The sequence below is a fragment of the Anarrhichthys ocellatus genome, unplaced genomic scaffold (assembly GCF_004355925.1).
Source record: "Anarrhichthys ocellatus isolate YVR2014 unplaced genomic scaffold, GSC_Weel_1.0 scaffold165, whole genome shotgun sequence".
NCBI classification, from domain to species: domain Eukaryota; kingdom Metazoa; phylum Chordata; class Actinopteri; order Perciformes; family Anarhichadidae; genus Anarrhichthys; species Anarrhichthys ocellatus.
In genome coordinates this window covers 105,562-120,920 of record NW_022280195.1, presented here as the reverse complement: position 1 = coordinate 120,920, position 15,359 = coordinate 105,562, and the positions used below count along the sequence as shown (strand labels likewise).

The following is a 15,359-nucleotide window of genomic DNA, read 5'->3' as shown; positions in this document are numbered from 1 at the left end:
TGTGTACACGTGTGTACACATGTGTACACATGTGTATATATGTACATATTTCAGGTCCTTGGCCTGAAAAATGTTGAAGACCCCTGCTCTAAAGGATTTGATGTGTCTCGTGTCTTTTGTACTTGAAGTCTTTCTACTTTTGTTTCACCTGCTTTTGAAACCTCCCTCAAGGAGTTTCATTGACCAATCGGTTTGATCGAGGTCAACATGATGGTTGTCATGTGGACGTCTCTGGGACGTTGAGAGACTCTGTCTGTCCTCCTGTAAGACAGCCTCAGGTGTCTCCATATTTCCATCTGTCTGTCTCAGGTGCGTCTGGAGCCAAAGGGGAAGTACTACAATGCCTTCATCCAGGAAGTAGGAACACACCCGTCAGCCGTCACCGTCTTCATCGAGGAGCTGGGAGAGAAGTAACGCACAACCTGACTGAAACTAACTTGAGCTGAGAACCACGAAGACGTCTTTCATGTCCACATGTCCTTCTCTGTCTCAGACACCTGGTTCCTCTGACGGATCTGAAACCAGTCAATCCAGTTCCAGCCTGGAACATTGCTGCTCCCACCAGAAAGGGAGACCTGGGTTCGTTCACTCTGAGGTCCACTTTGTGTCCCCTCTCCAGATGTTTAGTCTAATACCTCATGTCTCCACTGTGTCCCCTGTCTCCACTGTGTCCCCCGAGTCCCCCGTCTCCATTGTCTCCCCTGTCTCCCCTGAGTCCACGTCTCTGTGTTGTCGTCGCCATGTGTCCCCGTATCAATCAAAATTTATTTGTATATATTTTAAAATGCAACAAAGGTTGCCCAAAGTGCTGCACATACAGTAGATAAGCAGTCATACAATCAAAAACTGTATTAATAACGGTGACATTAAAATCAAGACAAACTGACACAAATCACACAAAAGTACCATGTTCAGATCATAGGTGATAGCCAGGGAATATAAATAGGCTGTTAAACGTTGGTAAGGTGGATGACAACCTAACATGAAGGGGAAGGTTGTTCCACAGCTGAGGGGCGGCCCGGGTTGTCATTTGTTTTTGGAACAACTAAAAGCTGTTGGCCGAGAGTTCTTAGTGAGCGAGGTGGTATATGGCTAGCAGGTCACACAGACTGGGGCAGCGCCATTTTAAACACTTAAAAACAAATAACATTTTAAAATTCTGTACTCTACAGGCAGCCAATGAAGAGATTTTTAGATCGGTGAAATGTGTTCACGCCTGCGTGCACCAGTTAAAAGTCTCGCTGCAGAGTTCTGCACGAACTGAAGGCGTGATAGAAGTTTTTTGCCGATTCCAGCAGACAAAGAATTACAATAGTCCAGCCTGGAGGTGATAAAAGCATGAGTAACTTTCTCCAGGTCTTTCGAGGAGAGAGAGGCTTCTTTCTGCTAAGAGTCTTAGCTGAAAGAAGCCGACTTTGACCATGGACGCAACTTGGAGATCCAATATAAAGGATGAGTCCAAGATCACACCCAGATTTTTGACATGGAATTTGCAGTGGGTTGTCATGAGGCCAAGACACAATGAATGTCTGTTCTAGCAGCTGAAATGTGAGAGGGATTTATTACCATGACCTCTGTTTTACCTTCATTGTGGCATAGAACATTTAGCGAGAGACAGCTTTTGACATCAGCCAGGCAGCGCATTCATTTATTGAGGCAGTTCCAGGTTTGAAGGGAAGGTATATTTGAATGTCGGCAGCATAGAGGTGATAATAAATGTTGTTTCTGGAAAATGGATCCAAGAGGAAGCATGTACAGTGTGAACAGTAGTGGACCCAAAATGGACCCCTGCGTACCCCACAGGTCAGGGGAGCCGGTTGAGAGGAGCAGTTGCCCATGTTGACAGAATGATCTGTCGGTCAGGTAGGACTTAAAACATTGTAGGGCAGTACCTCGGATGCCGACGGAGAGCTCAAGTCGGGAGATTAAAATGTCGTGGTCCAGTGTCGAAGGCAGCAGAGAGATCAAGTAAAAGCAAAATGGCGGGATTTCCAGCATCCGCAATGAGTAAAAGGTCGTTAGAATTTTTTAAAAGGGCAGATTCAGTGCTGTGAGACATTCTGAAACCAGGTTTAAAAACATCAGATGCCGGTCAAGCTGATAAAAGATTGAAGCTGTTGAAATAAAACTCTCAAAGATCTTTGACAGAAAAGGCAAGGTGGATATTGGTCTGTAATTTCATGGGTCAGAGGGTTCCAGATTAGGTTTCTTGATGAAAGGAATTACTGTTGCATGTTTGAAATAGACAGCTGTTCATGATTGACAGTATACATGGTCCAAGTTCAACAAAAGCCTGTTTAAAGAGACCTGAGGGGATGATGTCAGAGTGGCACATTGTAGGTTTTAGTTGATCAACAATTTTAGTGAGAGCTGGGAGGGAAACGGGCTTAAAATGGTCCAACACAGGAGAAGTGGGAGAGTTACTTGGATCAGTGTAGTGGGATGTAACACGAGACCTAAGTTGAGATTTTGTCCTGGAAGAACCTAAGAAAGGTGTCTGAGACATACTTAAACACGTCGTGATCGGGGGGTTGATAACAGAGTTAATGGTGTTGAAGAGAATTGTTGGCCTGTGGCAGTGATTTGCAATTAAGTCAGAAGTAGCTGTTTCTAGCTGACTTAACTGCATTCTGGTAGTTAGAGTTCAAAGGACACATGGAGCCTGTCTTTCTTCCATTTTCTCTCAGCCCTCCCATATGTCTCGCCATGTCTCCCTGTATGTCTCACTGTCTCCATGTCGCCTTGTCTTCATGTCTCCATGTCTCTTCTGCCAGACACGGACCCTCGTGGTCAGCGACATCACCGTCATCGCTACTTCAGGAAGTCTCGTGGCAGCAGCGGGTTGAAGGGGGCGGAGCTTCTGATGCCACCGCCGTCCTACGGAGGCCCGGCTCCCTCCGCCCTGCCCCCCCGCTTCCAGCCAGCGGGCCACCCCCGCCCGCCCTCACCCCTGTCACCGGGAGCTATGACCTACGACCCCTACGCCCCCCCACACCACCACCACCACCACCCCTCAGCCAGACCTCGCTATGGAGCCTCCAGGTGGGACTCGAGCAGAACAACACCTGTACATTACGTTAGTCATTTAGCAGACGCTTTTATCCAAAGAGACTTACAATAAGTGTATTCAACATATCCAAGAGAACTACTAGTCACCAGAAGTCATAAGTGCATCTCCTTTAAACAAGCATCTAAGAGCATAGACCAGAGCAGAAACGAACTAGTATGAATACAATAAGTGGTGAGTGGAAGGCTCGGGGTAGTACTTCTTGAAGAGGTGAGTCTTCAGCCTGATGAAAGATGGGCAGCGACTCTGCTGTCCTGACGTCAGTGGGGAGTTCATTCCACCACTGTGGGGCCAGGACAGAAAACAGCCGCGACCGGGTCGATTGGCCGCAGGGACCTCTGAGCGACGGGGGAACCAATCGCCCCGAGGCAGCAGAGCGAAGTGGTCGGGCGGGGGGGTAGGGCTTGACCGTGGCCTGGAGATAGGAAGGAGCTGTTCCTGTCACTGCCCTGTAGGTAGGTGGAGGAAGTAAGGGGGGAGAGGAGAGGGAGTAGTACATGAAATAGTGGTCAGAGAGCTGGAGGGGAGTGACAGAGAGGTTAGCAGTAGAACAGTGTCTAGTGGAGATGAGATCCAGCTGGTTGCCTTGTGGGTAGGAGGAGATGAGTGGTAAAGGTCAAAGGAGAGGAAGGAAAGAAGAGGTTCTAACTCATCAGTCTGGATGTTGAAGTCGCCAAGCAGGATGAGTGCGGAGCCATCATCATAGAAGTGCGAGACTGTGTCGAGCTCCTCCAGGAACTCACCAAGAGGCCCTGGTGGGCGATACACAACAGCAATGGTGAGCTTGACCGGATAAGTGACAGTAACAGCATGAAATTCGAAAGAGGACGGGGAGAACTGTGGAACAGAGACAAGAGAGTATTTCCATTTTTGGAGAGATTAGCAGGGCAGTACCACCACCTCACCTCGCAGCTCTGGGAGTGTGAGAGACAGAGTACACATCTGACAGAGCTGTGGGTGTGGTGGTGTTTTCTGGTGTGATCCAGGTCTCAGTTAGAGCAAGAAAGCTGAGGGAGAGCAAGGATGCATAGCCTGAGATGAACTCAGCTTTTGGCACTGCCGACTGGCAATTCCAGAGCCCTCCTGCCACCACTTGCTCGCCATGAGCTGAGAGAGTAGGATAGGTGAGGTTAGTGGGGTCACGGCATTTGGGAGTGGCCCAATGTCTACGTGACCACCGGACAGAGGAACGGACAGAAATAGGATGCAAACACATGGTAGTCAATCTAAACAGATTACTGACCCGAAAGTACACACTCGAGAAGTCTGTGCTTGACAAAGTCTGGCTTGAAAAAGGTGCTCTGTTGACTTTGTTCACCCTAGTCTTAGTTTGCCTGACGCTTCCAACCACCAGCAGTGGTGGTTAAGGACAGCTACCTACTGATTGCTCATTGTCTGCCTGGAGTGCAAGCCACTCCCCTGCCACTTAAGAGGGCAATTGACCAGGTGAAACTAAATCACACCTACCTTACACAATCACAAACTGCAAAAAGCACCAACACTGAAGCAGGCTAGGTACAGCTAATAACTAGTAAAATCAAGAACAATATACTTAGTCTATTCTAGCTGAGTTAGTAGTTCAGTATCCCTCCAGAAGCCAAATACACTCTGGAGTGAAACTTTGACTCGACTGATTATTTATATCCTTGAGATGTGCAAGCCACACCCCTGTCGGTCACCTGTGTGTGTGTGTGTGTGTGTGTGTGTGTGTGTGTGTGTGTGTGATGGATTCTGGTCAGAAGCTCCACCCGTTTCCTGAACCGTCACCTGATTGGTCCTCAGTTGACCTATTACCACCCTGGCAGGAGATATTACCATGACTACGAGAGCTATGCCTTCAGGTCACGGTAAACAACACGCATCACATGACACATGGTGACCATGACAACAGGACTACCACAAAGACAAACGTTTGTCGTTGACGTCGTTTGTTTTTGTTCAGTCGCAGTCGCCGTCAGCTGGCGGCGGCCATGAATAAAGACGGTCAGTTTGGTTTCCCCCCGGAGGTCGAGGAGGAGGAGCCGTCCGACCTGGACGCCACCATCACCTTTTACCAGCTGGACGCCGCCGACGGAGTCTTCCCTCCACTGGCTGTGAGGAAAATACCATGTCTCCTTGTTATGTCTCCTTGGTGTCATGTCTCCTTGTCGACGTGTCTTTGTCGTCATGTTTCCATGTCTCCTTGGTGTCATGTCTCCTTGTCGACGTATCTTTGTCGTCATGTTTCCATGTCTGCTTGGCATCACGTCTCCATTGTCTCCTTGGCGTCACGTCTGCTTGGCATCACGTCTCCTTGGCGTCACGTCTCCATTGTCTCCTTGGCGTCGCGTCGCGTCACGGTCTCATGGCGTCATTGTCTCCATGTCTGCTTGGCGTCATTGTCTCCTTGGCGTCATGTGACTGATGTAATATAATGTGGCTCCTCCCCTTCTCAGGGCCCCACTGTGGCCCCTCCTCCCTCAATGGGAGCCCCGCCCCCTTCCACTGGCTCCTCCTACAGAGTTCAGAGAGGCTCGGGGCCCCTCCCCCCCGCACCTCCTCCAGGGAGCAACCCCATCTGTTCATCAGAGGAGGATCAGGAGGACACCAGCACCGTGGAGGACCAGGGTCAGTCCTCTTTTATTGTGGAGGAGACAGCAGGAAGTTGTTCCATGTAATCTGATTACTGTGTGTGTTTCTGTCAGCTGAGTACACAGAGGATTACATCTACATCACTCAGGGTGAGTAAAGCTTACCTGGAAGTCTTCATTAAGGGACAAGGAGACAAGAAAAGGGAGTGATGCAGTCTGAATGTGACCTGTTTTCAGATCAGAACTACCAGACCTCAGGTGTTTACTCTGCTGCTGAGCCCTCCACCAACCAGGTAACACACCTGACCTCAGACCTGCTGGATGTTTTCATAGTGGGTTTGTGTTGTGGCATCTCAAATCCACAAATGAGACAAAAAAAATGTTTCTCTTATTTTGAAAGGACGACCAGGAAAGAGGAACTGCTGACTCTCCACCGAGATCAGAGATGAACTACAGCTACACACAGCAGGTACACACCATGTTTACACCATGTTTACACATGTCGCCCTCGCCAACGTCTTCGCCTACATCCCTTTACCTACGTCCCCTCGCCTACATCCCTTTACCTTTGTCTCACCATCAATCGGTCAACGTATCTGAGCTTCTCTTCACTTAAAACATGCCGATAGCTTCCTGAAATGGTTAGATTCTGTACTAATTCAGTGTTTGTTTATTTCAGGTAGTGAAACCATTAGTCATCTGCTCTTCACCCTCCTCTTCATCCTCCTCACCCTCTTCTCCATCATCACGTGTACCTGCAACTGCCCACCTGCCGGCAGCCACACAGACACGCTCAGGTACACAGTCTTACAGACACACACGCACACACACACAGAGTGCAATACAACAAAGGTGATTGTGGTTTTTTTTTTTCTGTTCTTAGTTGCCATGGCGATTCCAGCCTCTTCTCCATGGTTGGTTAACGAGTTAGGTGAGCCTGTCTGCACCATGGTAGCTCCGCCCCCTTACTCCTATGACCCTAACGGCAGTGATTTACCCCGAGGTCAGAGGTCAACCAACATAAACACACCGTGTCACTTCCTGTTGCAGCTTTTCGTCTCACTTCGTGTGTGTGTGTGTGTGTGTGTGTGTGTGTGCGTGCGTGTGTGTGCATAGACTGCAGAGTCCTCCAGTATTACTTCAACTTAGGAGTCCAGGTAAGAGAATAACTAACTCTGGCCCCCCCCCAACTCTTTACTAACTAACCCCCCGCCTCCCCCTCTACAGTGGTACCATCAGAGCTGTTGGCAGCAGCAGGCGTATCCCGCCACCTCGCCGGAGGCCTCCTACTCCTACCAGCACTACACCCCCTACCTGAACCAAGAGCCCCCTCTGCATGGTAAGGTCTGCTCACTCTCTGATTGGCTGCTGGGTGAGAGAGCTGTCAGTTCATTGGTGGTGTGACCACCAATCAGCAGCATCCTCAGCTCTTATTATCAAATGTCGAACTGACAGTTTTTACTGTACTTAATGAGTGAGTTAATGACTTGCTTAAAAAGATTAATGAGTTGGTTCGTGTGTTGAGTTGGTTCACGTTTTGATGAGTTTGTGAGTTAGTTAATGGGTTAGTTAGTTTTAGAGGTAGTAATGAGTTGAGCTGATCTGAAGCCTGATGGTTCATCAGCTGATTCTTCTGTATCTCAAGATGTTCTGTTTTTTTAATATCTTTTAAATTCCTCCTTTTTCTGGTGACTCTGCTTGTGTTCTGGTTCTAGATGTTCTGGTTTTAATCTGTAGAGCTCTAATCTACTGGACCCTGAACCTCTCGTGGTAGTTTGTAATGTCTCTGTTGCGCCTCTGAAGTAAACAAGAACTTCTTCAGTTTCCTTCATGAATACAGATGTTGATGAGGACAACGTCAGGAACTTAAATCTGTTCACTTGTTTGTTTATATGACCTCATCGTATGATTTATTTATGATATATTATCATATATATTATTATACTGCTGCGCCCCCCCAGCCGTCACTCCTTTGTACCCTGAGACTCGAGGACTCCATCAACCCCCCTCCTACTACCCAGAATCCACCAGGGCAGGAGACGGACAGACGGACGGACACAGCGGCGGTCAGTACTCTCTGTTGTGTCACATAGTGAAGATCTCTCTCTCTATATGCTGGTCATATAATTAGAATATCATCAAAAAGTTGATTTATTTTACTAATTCCATTCAAAAAGTGAAACTTGTCTATTATATTCATTCATTAGACACAGACTGATATATTTCAAATGTTTATTTCCTTTAATTTTGATGATTATAACTGACAACTAAGGAAAATCCCAAATTCAGTATCTCAGAAAATTAGAATATCGTGAAAAGGTTCAATATTGAAGACACTTGGTGCCACACTCTAATCAGCTAATTAATTCAAAACACCTGCAAAGGCCTTTAAATGGTCTCTCAGTCTAGTTCTGTAGGCTACACAATCATGGGGAAGACTGCTGACTTGACAGTTGTCCAAAAGACGACCATTGACACCTTGCACAAGGAGGGCAAGATACAAAAGGTCATTGCAAAAGAGGCTGGCTGTTCACAGAGCTCTGTGTCCAAGCACATTAATAGAGAGGCGAAGGGAAGGAAAAGATGTGGTAGAAAAAAGTGTACAAGCAATAGGGATAACCGCACCCTGGAGAGGTTTGTGAAACAAAACCGATTCAAAAATGTGGGGAGATTCAGGAAGAGTGGACTGCAGCTGGAGTCAGTGCTTCAAGAACCACTACGCACAGACGTATGCAAGACATGGGTTTCAGCTGTCGCATTCCTTGTGTCAAGCCACTCTTGAACAACAGACAGCGTCAGAAGCGTCTCGCCTGGGCTAAAGACAAAAAGGACTGGACTGCTGCTGAGTGGTCCAAAGTTATGTTCTCTGATGAAAGTAAATTTTGCATTTCCTTTGGAAATCAGGGTCCCAGAGTCTGGAGGAAGAGAGGAGAGACACACAATCCACGTTGCTTGAGGTCCAGTGTAAAGTTTCCACAGTCAGTGATGGTTTGGGGTGCCATGTCATCTGCTGGTGTTGGTCCACTGTGTTTTCTGAGGTCCAAGGTCAACGCAGCCGTATACCAGGAAGTTTTAGAGCACTTCATGCTTCCTGCTGCTGACCAACTTTATGGAGATGCAGATTTCATTTTCCAACAGGACTTGGCACCTGCACACAGTGCCAAAGCAACCAGTACCTGGTTTAAGGACCATGGTATCCCTGTCCTTCATTGGCCAGCAAACTCGCCTGACCTTAACCCCATAGAACATCTATGGGGTATTGTGAAGAGGATGATGTGAAATGCCAGACCCAACAATGCAGAAGAGCTGAAGGCCACTATCAGAGCAACCTGGGCTCTCATAACACCTGAGCAGTGCCACAGACTGATCGACTCCATGCCACGCCGCATTGCTGCAGTAATTCAGGCAAAAGGAGCCCCAACTAAGTATTGAGTGCTGTACATGCTCATACTTTTCATGTTCATACTTTTCAGTTGGCCAAGATTTCTAAAAGTCCTTTCTTTGTATTGGTCTGAAGTAATATTCAAATTTTCTGAGATACTGAATTTGGGATTTTCCTTAGTTGTCAGTTATAGTCATCAAAATTAAAAGAAAAACATTTGAAATATATCAGTCTGTGTGTAATGAATGAATATAATAGACAAGTTTCACTTTTTGAATGGAATTAGTGAAATAAATCAACTTTTTGATATTCTAATTATATGACCAGCACCTGTGTATCTCTCGCTCGCGCTCTCTCGCTCTCTACACACACATACAGTGGGGAAAACAAGTATTTAGTCAGCCACCAATTGTGCAAGTTCTCCCACTTAAAAGATGAGGCCTGTAATTTTCATCATAGGTACACTTCAACTATGAGACAGAATGAGAAAAAAAAAAATCCAGAAAATCAGTTTTTTTTTTTTTTTTTTTTTTTTTAAAAGTTTATTTGCAAATTATGGTGGAAAATAAGTATTTGGTCAATAACAAAAGTTCATCTCAATACTTTGTCATTGCCAACAAAGGGTATATAACAGAGGTCAAACGTTTTCTGTAAGGCTTCACAAGCTTTTCACACACTGTTGCTGGTATTTTGGCCCATTCCTCCATGCAGATCTCCTCTAGAGCAGTGATGTTTTGGGGCTCTCGCTGGGCAACACGGACTTTCAACTCCCTCCACAGATTTTCTATGGGGTTGAGATCTGGAGACTGGCTAGGCCACTCCAGGACCTTGAAATGCTTCTTACGAAGCCACTCCTTCGTTGCCCGGGCGGTGTGTTTGGGATCATTGTCATGCTGAAAGACCCAGCCATGTTTCATCTTCAATGCCCTTGCTGATGGAAGGTTGCCACTCAAAATCTCACGATACATGGCCCCATTCATTCTTTCCTTTACACGGATCAGTCGTCCTGGTCCCCTTGCAGAAAAACAGCCCCAAAGCATGATGTTTCCACCCCCATGCTTCACAGTAGGTATGGTGTTCTTTGGATGCAACTCGGCATTCTTTCTCCTCCAAACACGACGAGTTGAGTTTTTACCAAAAAAGTTCTATTTTGGTTTCATCTGACCATATGACATTCTCCCAATCCTCTTCTGGATCATCCAAATGCTCTCTAGCAAACTTCAGACGGGCCTGGACATGTACTGGCTTAAGCAGGGGGACACGTCTGGCACTGCAGGATTTGAGTCCCTGGCGGCGTAGTGTGTTACTGATGGTAGCCTTTGTTACTTTGGTCCCAGCTCTCTGCAGGTCATTCACTAGGTCCCCCCGTGTGGTTCTGGGATTTTTGTTCACCATTCTTGTGATCATTTTGACCCCACGGAGTGAGATCTTGCGTGGAGCCCCAGATCAAGGGAGACTATCAGTGGTCTTGTATGTCTTCCATTTTCTAATAATTGCTCCCACAGTTGATTTCTTCACACCAAGCTGCTTACCTATTGCAGATTCAGTCTTCCCAGCCTGGTGCAGGTCTACAAATTTTGTTTCTGGTGTCCTATGACAGCTCTTTGGTCTTGGCCATAGTGGAGTTTGGAGTGTGACTGTTTGAGGTTGTGGACAGGTGTCTTTTATACTGATAACGAGTTCAAACAGGTGCCATTAATACAGGTAACGAGTGGAGGACAGAGGAGCCTCTTAAAGAAGAAGTTACAGGTCTGTGAGAGCCAGAAATCTTGCTTGTTTGTAGGTGACCAAATACTTATTTTACCGAGGAATTTACCAATTAATTCATTAAAAATCCTACAATGTTATTTCCTGGATTCTTTCCCCCCATTCTGTCTCTCAGAGTTGAAGTGTACCTATGATGAAAATTACAGGCATCTCATCTTTTTAAGTGGGAGAACTTGCACAATTGGTTGCAGACTAAATACTTTTTTCCCCCCACTGTACATCTTCCTTGTCAAAACCTGCTGCCTACATTACCCACAATGCACCTCTCCCTGCTGACGGCAGTGTGGTAGGTTGTGTTATACAAATAAGCTTTTATTATATGGTCATTATTAATAATTATTATTGGTTAATATGAATCTATTAATAACAATAAGATTATATCAATCACACAAGATGTTTTTAGATTAAACATGAGACTAATAGCCATCATGAGGTCATCGATGACCACGTGTTCATGATGTTAGTGCAAGTCGGGCACAAATCTACCCAGCATGCATTGTGATGGGGACTCCTCTCTGACTTGAGACATCACTGGAGGCTCCTCTGATCTAATGTGATCTGTTCCATCTCTATCAGGCCCCGCCCCTTCAGGAGAAGGCCCCTCCTCCTCAACTAGCCCCGCTCCTCCAGGCACCGCACCCCCTCTCCTGTACCAGGATCAGACGCCCCTCCCATCCCCGTCGCTGCTGCACCTGCCGTACGAAGCTCCGCCCCCCGCCACCTACCTGCCCTCGGCCCCTCCTCACCTCACCCATCACTCCTCCTACTGCCTCCCCCCCTCCACCCACTGGGGGGCCCTGCAGACTGGAGGCCACACACAGCGGGTCTACTGCCCCGCTCCTAACTCTGCCCACGTGGTTGGTTACATCACAGCGCCGCCCCCCCACTACATCCCCCCCCCCATCTAACGTACCTCACTCATTAGCTCGTGGCTAGCGAACCCTTTGTGTTCAATGAGCAGGGCTAGCAGCTAACAAGTCAGCAGGAAAACCTTGTTTATCAAACTATATAAAATCATAATAAAGACCAAAAGAAAAGTAAACATTTTAATGTTGAATAGATGTTTTAAAAATCTAAATTTAACAGTGTAGTTTTCCTGTGTTGGCATGTTAGCTTCACATGCTAAAGGTTAGCTCGTGGCTAAGTGAATCACTTCCTTTTCAAAAGGTTCATTATTTTTTTTTTAGAGAACCTACGATGACGTCAAGAGTTCAGTTTGTTAAAGTTCGTCACGTTTTGTCAGCCAGCCAGCCAGCCAATCAGAGAAGAGAGGGGGCATGGCCAGTCCCTGTTTATTGATGAGGGATCTATTTGTGTTGAGTCTGTTTGTTTTTTTTGGGTTTAATAAAGTTTGTGTTTCACCAGCAGACGATGATGATGCTTCCTGTCGGGTCACATGACCTTTCTCATGTCTTCACATGCTAACAGGCTAGCATCCTCAGTTTATTAGGATTTATACACGTGTCTCGTTGTCGTCATGGTAACAGCTCGGGGGGGATCTCCACAGTCCAGAGGTCCCGACCCCCCGGGGTCCTCAGAGGCCCCCTGAGCCAGCGGGGGTTGGACAGGTGAGTCAGGTGTTTCTCCTGCAGACCAATCAGAACAGCCGACAGCTCCAGGTGATGTAGCTCCTCCTCCTCCTGCAGGGAGGCGGGGCACAGCCAGGTCCCGCCCACATCCACCAATCCTTAAAAAGAGGTGTGGTTATCACAGGTGAGGGTGATGTCTTCAGCGACGACTTGCAAACACATCGACCGATGTCAATCTATGGAAGCCCATAAAAATACTGAAAATAAAAAGCAGCAACACTTCAGGTGTATCCTCCTGTAACCATGACAGTGAGCAGATGTTTCCAGATGCTGCTCAATGAAGTAGTCTTCAATGTACTCTCAATACATTTATATATCAAATGTAGAGTAACCTGTAGAGCTGCTCGTTTGATTGTGTTAAAGCAGTGGTTCTCAACTGGTGTGTATGTGTATAAAATATTTTCAAGAAGTCTAACGTCTGTAGTAAACAGACATCAAATAAAGAAAGTACACATCAATTATATTTTAACAAATAGTAATTTTTCAAATTTAACTGGATGGATTATAAATACATAGAAATAAATGTTCTCATTTCAAGTAAAATAATGGCTGGATTAAAAAATAAATTGCGTAACAAAATTCATTTTAGAAAAATTATTTTCACTGAATCCAATGACTCTGGTCTCTGGCCATTCTTCTCTTTTGGAAATCATCCTACGATTTGACTTTCACAACTCGCACTTCAACAGTCCTGCTCTGCTGTCTATCTCCTCGTCTCTCCCCCGTGTGTCACGGTGTGTGTGTAACTGACTCTTAAGAGGTTCTGTGAATATTGCCAACAAACATTTTACTTTGCAAGCCACTAAGTTAATCACTTCCTACCAGCCATTATTTTGTAAGTGCCTTTTTTACGTTTTTGGGTCCTTTATTTTGAAGTCATCTTGGTGAAACCGGAAACGGATCGAAATTGTCAGCATATTGTAACTTGACTTCGCATAAAGAAAATTACGAAAATTGACGGAGACTGAAGGAAAGGTGTTATAAAATATATTCTTCTGAAATAATTGTTTCCTAATAACTGTTAAGCACCTAGCTGGAACGGGAACAAGGTATTGTGTTCATTGTGTGTTTGATATATTACTGTTTCAACTAGATGCTAATGTTAGCTTAACAGGTATAGCTAAATGACTAAGCTGTAATTTCAAGCTAACGCTAGATTTCGGTTTAACATATGCTTTTGAGAAGTATACATGAAAGAAAGTGGTTGATTAATCTCACATGTATATTTAAATGTCAATTTCTGAATGTTTAAACTCGTAAGAGCTCATTTATGTTGTATGTGTTCCGTAGCTCTTACGGTGTTTTCTGGAGAAAGGAGAGAAAAGTAAATTTGTGTTCATCAAAATAAGGATGACGGTTGAACATAAAGGCCTCTGGAAACATCAGTAGGCCTTTTCCTGCACCGCTGAGCAAGTGCCTAAATGCTGGAATAATTCCGCTGCATAACAAATGCCCTTCAAAATAAAATCACTTTTTTTTTTTGTCAGGCAAAGGCCTGTGACCCACTGAAAACGGGTCCACGACCCACTTTTGGGTCGCGACCCACCAGTTGAGAATCACTGTGTTAAAGTATCTCATAATTTCTCTTTAGTTGTATTTTTTATGTAAATTATTTAATTTTTGCTGACAGTAATGGGCTTCCATACCCGTCCCACCTGACATCACACATCTCACCTGCCACCACTCCGCGGCCGAACCTCTCTCCGGAGTCCAGGAGCGCTCGTATCTGGACCCGGTTCATCCCCAGCGGGCCGCTCAGTACCGCCCTCCAGTCCTCATCCTGGTCCCAGTCCCGCTGGGCGATGTGGACCGCCAGGGTCTGGTTCTCCAGCGGGGCCAGCAGAGGCCTCCAACGGCTCTCCACCGTCTTCAGCCCGTCCAGAACCAGACCTGCGTACGGCTGCCGGAACGACAAGCACCGCACCTGGAGCGACATGTCTGTAAAACAAGCGCACCTTTAGACCGTTCAAGAAGTTTAATAAGTTTTATTCTTTCATTAATATAAACATTAATATAAATGTTTGACCTTTATTACAGTAACAAACATTCACTGTGATCATCCGTCCAATACGTATTTATTCTTTATTTAATAAATGTATTGTTTGGTTCTTAATAAACAGAGGAACCCGGTACTAAAGGAGCAGCTCTCTGAATGGGGTCTGGTAGAACCCGGTACTAAAGGAGCAGCTCTCCGGAGATAGAAACGGTCCGTTCGTGTTTATCGTTACCGGTCAGTAAAGCGTTCACGTCTCTCCAGACTTCTTCTTCTGTTGTTCCCGCTGCTTTCACTCACTTCCGGTCCGAGTGAATTTCTTCTTCTTCACGTTAAATAATGCGCAGCTCTGCTGCCCTCCACAGGTGAGGTAGGCTACCATAGTTACGGGTGTACTGCTGCTCTCACTGAGAAGTACTGTAGTAGTACCCTAGTAGTAGTACCGCGGTAGTACCGGTACTACCACATTAGCTAGAGGGAGCCCGTTAGCCACACCGGGTCCTCCTCAGAGCCGGAGAAGCTCAACACAGAGGCGGACAGACCGCAGTCAGTGCGCCTGTATTCTGATCTTTACGGTAATCAAACAGCTCAAGACCCGAGCGGTTGACGTTAAACTGCGAGCTGGTGAACTTCCTGTAGCCGTTAAGCTAACGTGTGACGTGAACTACAAAGTCACGTTTCCTTTGATAACAACACATCCGGTTAACTGACGTCTAGTAAATGTTAACTCTCAATCTTTACAAAGATATGAACCAATTTAAACACCTTGTTACCTGTTCAACTGGAGCTAAGAGGAATTTAACACATTTATACACTTTTTACTCCACATTAAATACCGGAAGCTCTACTGCCGTTTGTGTGTTTCTGTCAAGGTACGCTGACCACCTGAGACCAGGTTCCTTTCAAAATAAAACACAGGAAACACCACAATAAAAGCCTTAACAAAACAACTTCACACAGTAGTCTCAAAGAAACAGAACAAAGATGGAGT

General features: G+C 46.0%; 2 protein-coding genes across 2 annotated transcripts in view; one reads left to right on the top strand and one right to left on the bottom strand.

Annotated features, from left to right (window-relative positions):
- The window catches only part of alg13 (ALG13 UDP-N-acetylglucosaminyltransferase subunit), a 28,502-nt gene extending 16,236 nt beyond the window's left edge, over positions 1 to 12,266 (top strand). The window contains exons 4-18 of the mRNA XM_031878181.1: positions 269 to 410; positions 494 to 579; positions 2,775 to 3,042; positions 4,807 to 4,914; positions 5,010 to 5,160; positions 5,503 to 5,674; positions 5,752 to 5,787; positions 5,875 to 5,930; positions 6,038 to 6,106; positions 6,317 to 6,434; positions 6,521 to 6,640; positions 6,754 to 6,794; positions 6,865 to 6,976; positions 7,599 to 7,703; positions 11,363 to 12,266. Of these exons, the coding sequence (XP_031734041.1) occupies positions 269 to 410; positions 494 to 579; positions 2,775 to 3,042; positions 4,807 to 4,914; positions 5,010 to 5,160; positions 5,503 to 5,674; positions 5,752 to 5,787; positions 5,875 to 5,930; positions 6,038 to 6,106; positions 6,317 to 6,434; positions 6,521 to 6,640; positions 6,754 to 6,794; positions 6,865 to 6,976; positions 7,599 to 7,703; positions 11,363 to 11,694 (1,916 nt within the window). The 3' untranslated portion in view covers positions 11,695 to 12,266. The remainder of the gene's footprint in view (positions 1 to 268; positions 411 to 493; positions 580 to 2,774; positions 3,043 to 4,806; positions 4,915 to 5,009; positions 5,161 to 5,502; positions 5,675 to 5,751; positions 5,788 to 5,874; positions 5,931 to 6,037; positions 6,107 to 6,316; positions 6,435 to 6,520; positions 6,641 to 6,753; positions 6,795 to 6,864; positions 6,977 to 7,598; positions 7,704 to 11,362) is intronic.
- Positions 11,819 to 14,795, bottom strand: LOC116400373 (uncharacterized protein CXorf40 homolog). The gene is made up of 3 exons (XM_031878172.1): positions 14,604 to 14,795; positions 14,050 to 14,313; positions 11,819 to 12,473 (listed from the first exon to the last, which is right to left on the bottom strand). The coding sequence occupies exons 2-3, from the start codon at positions 14,309 to 14,311 to the stop codon at positions 12,262 to 12,264; spliced, it is 474 nt and encodes a 157-aa protein (XP_031734032.1). The 5' UTR covers positions 14,312 to 14,313; positions 14,604 to 14,795; the 3' UTR covers positions 11,819 to 12,261.
- Between the last annotated feature and the right edge of the window lie 564 nt (positions 14,796 to 15,359).